Source organism: Staurois parvus, unplaced genomic scaffold (genome assembly GCF_062004578.1).
Source record: "Staurois parvus isolate SC_StPar_1 unplaced genomic scaffold, SC_StPar_1.0 ptg000795l, whole genome shotgun sequence".
In the NCBI taxonomy this organism is placed as follows: domain Eukaryota; kingdom Metazoa; phylum Chordata; class Amphibia; order Anura; family Ranidae; genus Staurois; species Staurois parvus.
Window position 1 is genome coordinate 1,003,749 of NW_028318591.1, and position 13,413 is coordinate 1,017,161.

A 13,413-nucleotide genomic window follows, 5' to 3' on the forward strand; every position below is an offset into this window, starting at 1 on the left:
GAACTCTCCCAAGACCGCTATTTCTGTAGTTCTGGGAGCCTGACACTGGAAGATCTGGTCTCAGCATCTTCAAAATTAGAATCGCTGCAACTCCTATGGCCTCCCCTCCTCCTACCCAGTCAAAGAAGCCTATGTATTATGTGAACACATTCACAAAATACAGAGGCTTCTGTGAATTGGCAGCAGAGAGGAAGGGCGAGTATAGTCGGAGGCGCATCCCCTCATCAAGGGGCCGGAAGCGTGTCCCTTCATCCAGCCGAAGAAATGTCTTTGTAGCCCTGATGAAGGATGTTCTGACCTCCTGAAATGGGTTGGTTCTATTATGAAGTCCTCTTATTTCGGAATAAAATATCTTATCTCCAGGTTTTATATTTTAATCTTGTATGTTGCACTTGTTTATGGTTGGAGGTTGAAGGTGCACTCTGTTAGGAAAACTTGTTGCTGGAAATCCTTCGGCATACCTAGTCTTCCTTCTTCCCTTTTTTTTTTTTTTTTTTTTCCACCCCCCCCCCCCCTTCTTTCATTTTGATGTCCTGACAAAATTGCCCTGCAATGTAGAATCCTCCTGTTGCCAGCAAAGGAATGATTTACAAAATTCCAATTCTGTACCCTTACTCTGCTCATCTTGATATCTGCAAACCCCCTTTTTTTTTTTTTTTTTTTTTTCCACCCCCCCCCCCCCTTCTTTCATTTTGATGTCCTGACAAAATTGCCCTGCAATGTAGAATCCTCCTGTTGCCAGCAAAGGAATGATTTACAAAATTCCAATTCTGTACCCTTACTCTGCTCATCTTGATATCTGCAAACCCCCTTTTTTTTTTTTTTTTTTTTTTTTTTTTTTTTTTTGTAATTTATAATTTGCACTTCTAATATGCCTTCTGGAAGTCTTGCTAGCAGCAGTCTTAAACAGAATGGCTGTGAAACTTCTACCACCAGCCCAGAGACACTCTGAAAACTCTGCTCAGTATTATCATTGACAGTTATATGGCACATATCACTGTATTGTACAAATTTGAAAATAGAATCTTTTAACATGTAAGTTGTTGTGTGTTTTGTGTTTTTTTTTTTTTTTTTTTTATTATTTTGTTTTTGTCTTTTTATATAGTATTTAATCCTGATGTTTGTCGTCTATTGCTTTGAAGTGGCCTCTGCAATTACTGCAGCAACTCAAAGAGACTTTGTAAGTATGGATAGGAGTTTAAGAGTGAAATTTCTTATGATGGTGAATTGTAAGATGGTGGGAGGTGTAGATGGCTGCTTATCTCTACCAGCAGAGGTCCCTTTTTAAAAAGTGAGATGATATCCCCTGATCATTGTCTGAAATGTGAGACTGTGAGAGCCCTTGATTTGTAAAGGTATAGCAGGCAACACATAGCGTCTGCTTTCTCCCAATCATTTCAGAAGACAACCCCAGCATCAACCTGATTTCAGCTAGTGTGCTGAGGAAACATTGGGGAGGTTTGACACTGTCTGAGCTATCTTGCAGTACAGTTCTCTTCGCAGTGAATGGCAAAGGGAGCGTGTTGGCACAAGTATGATCCTTAAAGGACAGGCAGGCTGTGCCCTTGGCAAAGCCAGAAAACTGACCACCTAGGATGGATATGCTCTCGTACATAGTGTGGTCAGTTTTGAAAGAGGAAAGCCAGAGGACTGGCAGGAATGCTAGGGATTTCACACAAAGGAAGCAATACAGAGATACCAGAGTTGGGCTGTTGTCTGTGGCTGGTTAATCTCAACTAGCACGGAGTTTCAAATCTGGGTCAAACACAAAATTTGACTTGAATTTTCAGAATTCTTATTTGATCTGGACTGACATCAAAGGGGGACTATAATGGTAATTTTTTTAACCTTTTGGAGGGCTGTTATACAAGCTCTTTCTCCTACAAAGCCCTCCAATTGGTGCTTCTGGGTGTAATTTATTTGGTGTTTAAACAAAAAAAAAACCCAAAAAAAGGCAACCTTAAAAAAGGAGGAATTCCAAGTATGGATATTTTATACATGGATACATTGGACAAGCTTGGACCAATGTAACAATGTTTAAACCATACCTGACCGATGCCCCTGAAAGCTGGAAATCTCTGGAGTGGACACTGCTACTCTGATCATCTCCACTTGCTCCTGGGTCCTGTGTGGCTGCCTTGCTGCATTCTGAACACAGGAGGATGGCTGGTCGGCACAGAAGCCATTCAGAGGATGCTTTGTGCTTTTCAATGAATGCAAAGCATTCGCTGGTTGGATGAGGTGGAGAGGCAGAACCAAAATACTATACCTGGAATTCATCTATAGGGCTCTCCAAACGTTCTAAACCATTGGCCAGTGTGAGTCAAGAAGGGCCCAATGCTGAGTAGACAATGCCTTAGCCTTGGTGGGGAATGAGGAATTCCTCCCATTGACCATTTTTGCTGTCAATGGAAGGAATGGTGCCTCCTTGTTGGTGTCAACGGGAAGAATAGTGCCTCATGTCAGTGGGAATAGTGCTTCATATCAGTGGGAGGCATAGTGCCCCAAGGGCCAAATAATAAAGTTTAAGCAAAGGGCCACACCCGTCCCCACAGGCTGCAGTTTGGAGACCACTGCTTTACCCTATAAAAGTAAGGCTTGGTTTACCCTTGCAGTTTAGGGGTGGTAAAACTAGACCGTTTGAGCCTATGAACATTTTTCCATCTTAAGCTACAAGGTTAGCCAGGCAGGATTGTACACATGCCAAGGCCATGATTATTTGCTTCATGGCGTGGTAAAAAGGATTCCCTCTGGGATCTCTAGTGGACCTCCCTGCTCCACAACATCCAAACAGAAAATAACTTGTATTCATTGAGAATGCAAAGCTTTCACTTGACATTTGTGCCAATTGTGCGGCCTCCAGTATTTTAGTGAGCAGCAGGGCAGTCGCTCAGCACAGAACCTGGAAGGGTCAGGTACAGTGGCGGACTGACCATTCGAGCACTCGGGCACTGCCCGGGGTCAGTAGGGGGCCCCATGGGATGCCCCTGGTACCTACTTTTATTTTTTTTTTTTTTTTTTTTTTTTTTTTTTCATTGGCTTTTCCATAGGCTTTTTTTGGGTGTGGGAGAGGACACGGGCCCCATGATCCCCTATTGCCCGAGGGCCCCATGAGCTGTCGGTTCGCCCCTGGTCAGGTATGGCACATACATAATTACATTGGTAAGCTGGACCAATGACACGATGTAAAAATTGCCACACCTAAAAGTCCAGCTTTAAATAAACCTGAACACCTGCTAACTACACCCAATGAATGCCATACCAATATTATTATCATAGAAGGTTTATAAAGTGCCAACAGTTTGCGCAGCGCTTTACAAAATGAAAGCAGACATTGGTTACAATACAATTTTTGGTACAAGAGGAATCGGAGGTCCATGCTCGTTAGAGCTTACAATCTAAGAATCTTTAACTTGCAGCAGGAGGCATACAGATGGGATCTTGCATATCCTGTTCTTAACCACTTGCCGCCCTGCCACTGTAGAAATACGGCGGCAGGGCGGCACTGGCAGGCAAAACCACGTTTTAAAACGTGTGTGTTTTGTAAACGGGAGCGCGCGCGTGGCACGCCGCCGCCCTATCTGTCCCGCCGATCACTGCCGCGGATGTCAGTCGCCGGGTCACAGCCGGTCCTTAGCGGCTGTTTCCCGGCGATAGGCGGTAAACAGTGACAGAGAGCACAGCTGCAGTAGCTGTGCTGTCTGTCACTTCCTTGTCAGCTCGAGGACGAGCTGATCGAGACAGAAGAGTTTCTCTCTCTCTTGATCAGCCTTGTCCCGTGCAGCACACACCCCGCCCCCTAGTAAAACACTCCCCTCACTCCTATAACCCTTCCCTGCAAAATAAAGTTAACCCCTTCCTCCCCAGTGCCATCAGTACAGTGTCAGTGTTTTTTTTTCTTTTTGCACTGATCACTGTATTAGTGTTTTTGGGGATGTCAGTGACCCCAAGTCAGTACCCCCCAATGTCAGAATGTCCGCCGCAGTCCTGCCATAAGTCACTGATCGCCGCCATAATTCGCTGATCGCCGCCATTATTAGTATAAAAAAAAACCTAAAAATCCCAGTATCTTTCCCGCCATTTGTAAATGCTAAAACTTTCACGTAAACCAATTAATTTACACGTATTGTGTTTTTTTTTTTTTTTTTTTTTTTTTTTTTTTTTTTTTTTTTAGCAAAGACATGTCGCAGAATGCATTTTGGCAGAAATTTATGACTAAATTTGATTTATGCATTTTTTTTTTTTTTTTTTTTTTTTACTGGACATGTTTTATAGCAAAAAGTCTAAAATATTGTTTGTGTTTTTTTCTCAAAATTGTCAGCCTTTTTTTTTTTTTTTATAGCGCAAAAAATAAAAACCGCACAGGCGATAAAATACCACCAAAAGAAAGCTCAATTTGTGGGGGGAAAAAAAAGGATGTAAATTTAATTTATGTACCATATTGCATGACCGCGCAATTGTCCGTTAAACTAGCGCAGCGCTGTATAGCAGAAAAATGGCGTAAATTGCAGTATCTATACCATAGTTTGTAGACGCTATAACTTCCACACAAAGCAATCAATATACACTCATTGGGATTTTTTTTACCAAAAACATGGAGCAGAATACATTTTGGCCTAAATTTATAACCAACTTTGAGTTTACTATATATTTTTTTAAAGCTGAAAGTAAAAAATATTGTTTTTCTTCAAAATTTTTGGCCATTTTTTTGTTTATAGCGTGAAAAATAAAAAGCGCACAGATGATCAAATACTACCGAAAGAAAGCTCTATTTGTATGAAAAAAAGGACGTAAATTTAGTTTGGGTGCAGCATTGCATGACCGTGCAATTATCAGCTGAATTAGTGCAGCGCCGAGTAGCAAAAAGAGGCCTGGTCATTAAGGGGGGTAAATCCTCTGGAGCTCAAGTGGTTAATATAACTTTTTTTTTTTTTTTTTTTTTTTTAGTTCACCACGAACCTTTTCCTACAGCAAATGTTGAAGTACTACCAGAACAACGATCCAAATCAGATCAACGACGAGGTGATAAAGACCAATGGTGTGACCGACACATGGAACTCCCTCATGCTTTTGGTAATGCCATCTCTCTTGCAGGATATACACGCTGCTCAAAAAAAATTAACGGAAGACTTTTTAATCAGAGTATTGCATCAAGCCAATGAAACTCCTGGGATATGGATCTGGTCAGTTAAGTAGCAGAGGGGGTTGTTAATCAGTTTCAGCTGCTTTTGGTGTTAATGAAATTTAACAGTTGAACTAGATGGGCAACAATGAGACAACCCCCAAAACAGGAATGGTTTTACAGGTGGAGACCACTGACACTTTTTCCTTACTCCTCTCCTGTTTTTCACTATTTTTGGCTAGGGTCAGTGTCACTACTGGTAGCATGAGGCCATACCTGGACCCTACAGAGGTTGCACAGGCAGTCCAACTCCTCCAGGATGGCACAGCAATATATGTCATTTCCAGAAGGTTTGCTGTGTCTCCCACCACAGTCTCAAGAGCATGGAGGAGATTCCAGGAGACAGGCAGTTACACTAGAAGAGCTGGACAGGGCCATAGAAAGTCCTTAACCCCTCAGCAGGACCGGTATCTGCTCCTTTGTGCAAGGAGGAACAGGATGAGCACTGCCAGAGCCCTACAAAATGACCTCCAGCAGGCCACTAGTGTGAATGTTTTTTTTCAGAGACAATCAGAAACCAACTTCATGACAACGTCCTCTAGTAGACCCTGTGCGCACTGCCTGGCACCTTAAGAGCTTGATTTGGCATCTGCATTGAACACCAGAATTGTCAGGTCCGCCATTGGCACCCTGTGCTTTTCACAGATGAGAGCAGGTTCACCCTGAGCACATGTGACAGACATGAAAGGGTCTGGAGAAGCCGTGGAGAACGTTCTGCTGCCTGTAACATCGTTCAACATGACCGTTTTGGTGGTGGGTCAGTGATGGTCTGGGGAGGCATATCCATGGTGGGCCGCACCGATCTCTGCAGGCTAGACAATGGCACCCTGACTGACAATGGGTCCAAGGATTTCATCCCGATACCTAATGGAAGACCCTACGCTGGTGCAGTGGGTCCTGGGTTCCTCCTGGTGCACGGCAATGCGGCCTCATGTGGTGAGAGTATACAGGCAGTTCCTGGAGGATGAAGGAATTGATACCATTGAATGGCTCCCACGCTCGCCTGACCTAAATCCAATAGACCATGAGGGTAGCACAGTGGCTGAATTGTTAGCACTTCTGCCTGGCACCACCTGCCTGGAGTTTGCATGTTCTCCCTGTGCCTGCATGGGTTTCCTCAGGGTATTCTGGTTTCCTCCCACACTCTAAAGACATGCTGGTAGGTAATTTGCTCCAGTCTAAATTGGCCCTAGTATGTGTATGTATTAATGTGAGTTGGGGACCTTAGATTATATGTTGATTTTCAATATCCATCAAACGATGGGGCATCCTTACGTTCCTAACACCGTACATATCAGTATAGACAGCCAACATGATATTTTTCCCTATTGAGATCTTATGTGTTTTCAAAGTGTTCCTTTTTCATTTTTTTTTTTTTTTTTTTGAGCAGTGTAGTTGTGTTGTGTCGCTTTGTGTTCTTTATCTAATACGATCACTCTTAGAATGACCTATGGGTGTCTCTGTAAATCCTTTTAATGGCCCCTTCTGATGCAGAGCTGTTGTCGTGGGAGGATGTTATATGACAATGTCACCCACAGTTTGGTGCGAGATCCCAAGTGTTTAGAGGAATGAAGAGTCCCCTTTTTGAAGTATACATGACCTTTTTTTAGGTGTTTGGAATGATTTTTCCATTGCACAGGAACCCATCCCAGTCAATGACTTGAATGAAAGTCTCCTGGATTGAAGTTTTTGATTTGGTGTAAGACCAAGTATCTAGAAGTGACACTGGGTGTCTTTCTTGGCACTAGGTATGCTGACTGATTGGAGGATGCAGATTCATAGAATGGAACATGTTGGGACACATTTTCAGCTTGTGGGTGGCAGCAAAGAAAACCCTGCAAGATGAGGTGCTAGGTCCCTAAGGGCTTTTCTGGATATCCTCAAGGGTCAGGCATGGTTGGCTACCCCCTATAACAGTGGTGGTCAATTTTCTTAATATGGGGGTGTGAGAAGGGAGCAGCGTAGTGTGGGTGAGCAGTCATCATACAAAGGCTGAGGTGGATAAGTGTATTACAGAATGTTCTAGCAAGGTACTACTAGTCTTGGCAGGGTAGGCACAACCATCCGGAGCCACTTAAGGAAACTCTAGCAGAGGTCTGTTAACTTCGGATGATGCCGACCGCTTCTGCAATGAGGAGCAGGAATGCAACCTGGCCAGTCCACAAACAAATCGGAGGCTTCCTAAAGCAGAAGATAGGCATAGTCCCTAACCTGTTCCTACTCCTTAGGAACCCCTCGAACTCTCAATACTCTTCTTGATAGAGGGGGAATCTGTCTTTACACTAATCACTCACATAATGCATGCCGTGTCTCAAATAAGCACTGCCCACACCAAATATGGCCAATCAGGGCTCCAGTGTCCAATTGGACAGATGCTTCCTTGATTCTGGCAGGAAGTTGTAGCGGAACAAAGTTCTCCATACCCTCCTTCCCCTTCTGGCTCCATCTACAGAAGGGAATACAGAGTGCACCTGCCTACAGGAGGCCTCAAGCATGGCCCCTGTCATCACCAAAGGGTAATACATAAAATTAAGTGAATATTCTTTATTGGAGACAACATGCACACAACAGGATATAGTCAGATTATGGGCAGGGGTGGACTGACCATTTGGAAACTCGGGCATTGCCCGGGGTCAGTAGGGGGTCCCATGAGATGCCCCTGTTACCTTTTTCATAGGCTTTTTTGAGTTTGGGCAAGGACACAGGGACCCCATGATCCCCTATTGCCCGGGGGCCCCATGAGCTGTTGGTCCACCCCTGATTATGGGTATGATACAAAAGATGATCAGAGACTGGACATAATACGGGAGATGGTCAGAAACTGCAGAAATGATGCAAGAGCTGGTTAGAGAGAGAATGCGGACGTGATACAAGAAATGGTCCAACGACTTTGGACACGCTGCAAGAGCATGTCGACCTACTAAAAGTTGTTGGAAACTGGGGACATGCTTCAGGAAACGGTAGAAATCTCTACTATGACAGGGCAAAATGGTAACGGATTAGTGAGAGGACTGCACAAAGTGGCAAAGGGCCGCATACAGGCCACAGGTTGGGCACAAGGGCCCTATAAAGTTTGAACATACAACTTGCTCCTTGGTATACAAAGCACAGTGTCCCAAGGGTAAGGCATGAGGTACTGATTAGGTTTTGTGAGGCAGAGAAACATCCCTAACCATGTGGGCCTGTTACAAAGTGCCAAGCCTAGCAGGAAAATTGTAGAGGAAGGTGGGGGGTGAATATACATATTAAGTGTGAAAAAGCATTCTGAGATTTTCCCAATCAATGCATAAAATGTTATTTAATGGAGGTAGCAAAGACCTGAATCTAAAGAGACGTTGCCATTTCCTTTGCAGAAGAAGTGCTGCGGTGTGTCTAGCCCCTTGGACTGGCAAACCTTTAACTCCTCATTCCGGACCTACAACATGGACTCCGCCTACCCCTGGCCAAGGCAATGCTGCGCCATGAACAGTCTAGGAACCCCTTTGGACGTTAATGGGTGCAGGCTGGGCATCTCGGGATACCTCTATCTAAACGTAAGGATCTTCTCCCTATAAATGTCATGAAATGGCTTCTAGAGTTGTCCTCTACAAAAAGGGAACAACCTTGTATAGCTACTGGTTATTTCTTTTGGCCCAAATACACCTGAACCATCCTTCTAACTAGTACTATCTCTTGAGGTTTTATTCCAGAAATTCGTCTTACACTACTTTATTTTTTTTTTTTTTTTAAAGTAGGTTGAAAACCTAATCCTTCATGATGGCATTATGGGGAGGGAGGATTTAACAGAGGGATACAGAATCGTACTTCACATTGACATCCAGGGCACATAGCAGTCTGAAATTACCTTTTCCTTGAGTCAGCTCTGATGTCTGAGCAGTGGGTTCACATTGAAATCTTTATTTTATTTCCATTACTTAGGGCTGTTACGACTTTATTGCTGGTCCATTGAATCGCCATGCTTGGGGTATTTGTTGGTTCGGATTTGCAATTCTATGCTGGACGGTAAGTATTTTTTTTGTTCTCGGAGAAATAAATAAGTATATGGATTTCAAATGTTTTGATCTCAAGGATTGAGCGCCTGTCGTGCTGGTGAAAATTATTTGCTACAATGGTGTATGGGGGAACGGTAGACTGTAGAAGAGTTTGAAGCCCCTTTTGTCATGTTCTGAACTGCTGGAAGATGTTCTTCACACCTCCTGTGGTCTAACCTGCTTTTCAGCTAGACAGCTACTCTGTACGGAGGCATAGAGGGGTTGATTTAGGTTTTAGAAGTGAACTTCCAATTTTAATTCTTGGAGGCTAAAGATTGAAGTCTACAACCTCAATCAGTGGCCTATGCTAGTGATGTCGTAAATGAGAATGATAAAGCCCGCTATGGGGTGAAATGCGTCTGAGGGGCCTCTCCTGCAGGTGGAGAGGAGAGCTGAGACTATCCTATACTACCTGGTTGAGTTTTAGTCACGGTGAGTCAGCGTCTTGAGTGCAATCAGCTGCCATTTTTCTGTATCATGAGCATAGTACTGGTATCCTGTAAAGATTAAGATATAGCAGTTCATGGAGGAGGTTGACCCAAACCAAAGCTGGCTTTCCATTACTCTCAGGACTCCATTGGTGAGGTCCATTGGTCTTGTTCTCTGTCCTCCATGGAAAGTGAAAGTATATCTTGCATCCTCCATGGAAAGTTTAGAGTATGTATATCATGCTATACTTCTGCAATTTTATGAGATTTCTGGCTTTCCAGTTCTGAACTGAGATTAGCAGTTACTTTGTTACAGTACTCAAAATATCAAGGGCAGCATTGGGGGTTGAAACCAGGCAATTGCCAGTTCCTCCTAGTGCTCCAAGGACCCCCTTACAACAGTAGCTGAATATTCCTGCTATATTCACTATGATGTAGTTATTTGTTCTTGATTTAATACTGTGTACTTGCTCCTACCCTCAAGACTTCTGTGGCTTCAGAGGCTTCCTCCTTTGAAGCTCTGTCATGTGACTTGTCAATGAGACGGCCACAAAAGAAGTTGGGGTTGAGCCACTTCCTTTTTAAGTGGAGTTGCAGATCTTTAATCATTCCACTGCTTACATATGTGTCGGTTTTAAACATTGCGTCTTCTTTGGTTTCTGTCTGTGGGCACTATTTGTTCTAAATGGTTGATCTATTTATTTTATATCTTTTAGTTCTGGGTGCTGCTTGGAACCATGTTCTACTGGACCAGAATTGAATATTAAAACCCTGCTGCTGCTGCCGCCGCCTCCTCTACCATCTTGAAAGCTTTTTAAAAGACCCGCCATCGCAAGTCCAATATGGAAGACAGGAGCTAAATACCCCCCAGACCCCCGGAAACTTGTTCTGACTGATGAAATATTGGAGTTTGTGGGGACAAGGGTTATTCTACGCTGCCCATCACATGATGCAGAAACATCAATTTTAGGAGTCTTCTGCCAACTTGTATGAACACTTTTTTTGTGTGTGTATATATATATAATTAATGCTGAAAAGTAAACATGCCTATCCAAAATGAAGAAGCGCCTAATGTCTGGATGCTGTGAAAATTAGGATTTATGTTCACCTATATTGCAAAACTAGGGTCTTGGCTACAGGAGCAATTATAATCCCACTTCTATTATAAAATCAAAAGCATCTACCACCATAGTTATGGCTTGCTAGGCACGAGAAGCCTATTGGATGAATTGCACTCTAGCAAAGAGGCAATTGGCAAAGTAACGTCAGAAGTCAAATTTTGGTCATCTTACTATAGTAATTGAGCACCGCTTGCTATGAGTTGTTCATCTTGACCGCCATGGCTGGGTGATGGCTTATACCATCCAAAAAAAAAGGGTGTACTACCTCAAGTGATCAGGACCGTTTTTTGTATTGTGCAATTGAGTGATGCGAAGTATGATCTTGGGTTGTCTAGGGTCTTGGGAAAGTACGCTCGTGCAGTTCTACTTGTAGAGTTCATACTGCAATCAATGAAATGGATCATTGTAGACCTTACAAGCAGAGCAAACCCTATTTTGGTGTGGCACAGATAGATCATAGGGAAAAAAACTAGAGCCACACGGCTTGCAAGACTTAAACAAGTGGAAGGGACACTCCACCCATCCCTCTCCTTGCCAAACAGGTGGCATGTGTCCAGGGGCGGACTGGCAACTCGTGTGTCTACCACTTGTCTAAACAAACTGGGTTTTCCGTAAACCTCTACTGTTTTGAAGTCGAGGGAAGGTAATGAGGACCAGAGTTGGTGACTTGGACCATAAAATTTTAACATAACGATGCATGATTCTTGGTACGTCTGTGGATCAATAATCTTTACCCGCTATAGACCGCCTCTGTCCTTTTTTTTAATTGCGCAAAAGAACAAATTACAAACTGCAGTACTTCTAAGGAACTGACTTGCTGCATGGCACTACAGCCCACAAAGAGACTTGGTGTCCAATCAAAATTGATCTCTCACTTTTTTTTTCCAACTACAAAGAACTGATAAAAGCCGATTTCAATATTGTAGGTCACGGTGCATCACTCCAAAATTAATGAATGCAAATTTTTTTTTCTTCTATTAATGATGTCATCTGTTGTATTTTTCTGTTACATTTTAATTTCTTTTTTTTTTTTTTTTTAATAATGGATTAAAGTTTTGAGAACTCGTTTTTATACAGCTGTGCTTATTCATGTCAGTGTTATGATCTTTTTATGCTCCATTGTTTCATCATTGCTGATGGACGTTTAATCACAACAAAGAGAAAATTTCCCCCCCCCCCCCCAAAAAAAATTTTTTTTTTTTTTTTGCTTTCCCCCAGTCCAGTCAAAAATATTTGAAGACAAATCAGTGAGAGAGGACTTGTGTGGTATTTGCCACTTCATGCATGGGGGATATATGTAAACCTCAGACTTGGAGGGGAAAAATGCTCCGCTTTTTAAAAAAAATGCAACATTTTGTTATATATTTTGAAACTAATAAAGTATGATTTTGTGTTCTAAACACACAGTCCAAAATCCTAATTGTCTGTTTTTCAGTGTCTGCACATGTTTTTAATATATAATGCGGTCCCCAACTTGTCCATCCCCCGCCCTTTTTTGGGGGGGAGATGTCAAAGATTTTGGATAGGAAGTTTCTGCTCATTCCCTGTTCTGATTTCTTCCCTTTTCCCTGTTCTAATAATCCAAATGCTGCTTGAGACATTTCCCCAGTGGATACACACAGCAATATACATTTAAACAGATGTATAGATATGGTTTGTAGCACCCTCTTAGCCAGATCAACTTAGTTCTTTGTTTTCTCTGCAATTTGAACAGATCAGAGCAATCACAAGCAGCTCCTCTGAGTTTCACCGCCTCTGGGTTTGACTGCTTCCCCCTGCCTTCTCGATGGTTTTGGAAAGTAATAGGCTGGAAGCCTGAAATCTACAATCTGAATATTTTATGCAGTTCCTGCCAATCTCTGGGAAAAAGTACTCAGAAGGTAGCTGGGAGCAGGGGCGGACTGACCATTTGGAAACTCGGGCACTGCCCGGGGTCAGTAGGGGGCCCCATGAGATGCCCTTGGTACTTTTTTTTTTTTTTTTTAAGGCTTTTTTGAGTTTAGGCAAGGACACAGGGGCCACATGATCCCTTATTGCCCGGGGGCCCTGTGAGTTGTCAGTCTGCCCCTGGCTGGGAGGGAACATAAATAGCTTAGCCTGGGGCAGACGGGTTCTTTTCTAGGAGAAGATCCCACCCTGAAGGGCTACTGCCCCTCTGAGCAGTCCAACTGCATTTCTTTGTTTGCTCACTGAGGTCCCAGCCAGGGGCGGATTGACAACTTATGGGGCCCCCGGTCAATAAGGTATCATGGGGCCCCTGTGTCCTTGCTCACACTCAAAGCACACCCAAAAAACTCTATAAAAGGTACCAGGGGCATTTCATGGTGACTCGAATGGTCAGTCCACCCCTGGTCCCGGCTATGTTAGCTGGTGGATCTATTCTACTGAACTTTGCTGGAGGGGCTTCCTTTTGGGGATCTGCTCTAAAGAGTTCACAGGAGAAATGTTATTGGAAAGAGGCATCCAAGTCTCCAGCTGTAAGTACAGACCGGTGTGTGAGATCCCAGTGACTGTGCGCTGCTGCTGCTATCCCTCTAGTATTGGTGTCAGCCTAGGCTAAAAGTGGATGTTCCATATGGGGGTCCCTGTGCAGCCCAGTCTATCACTTGCTGCTTCAAGGACTTAGCTAGGAAGTAGTGAGAAATGTCCTC

The 13,413-nt window shown here is 43.4% G+C and overlaps 1 protein-coding gene across 1 annotated transcript in view; it reads left to right on the forward strand.

Moving 5' to 3' along the window:
• The window catches only part of UPK1B (uroplakin 1B), a 40,330-nt gene extending 28,154 nt beyond the window's left edge, over window positions 1-12,176 (forward strand). Inside the window, exons 4-8 of the mRNA XM_089654740.1 lie at window positions 1,106-1,180; window positions 4,948-5,073; window positions 8,536-8,715; window positions 9,101-9,184; window positions 10,358-12,176. Coding sequence (XP_089510866.1) covers window positions 1,106-1,180; window positions 4,948-5,073; window positions 8,536-8,715; window positions 9,101-9,184; window positions 10,358-10,408 — 516 coding nt within the window. The 3' untranslated portion in view covers window positions 10,409-12,176. The remainder of the gene's footprint in view (window positions 1-1,105; window positions 1,181-4,947; window positions 5,074-8,535; window positions 8,716-9,100; window positions 9,185-10,357) is intronic.
• Window positions 12,177-13,413: the final 1,237 nt, after the last annotated feature.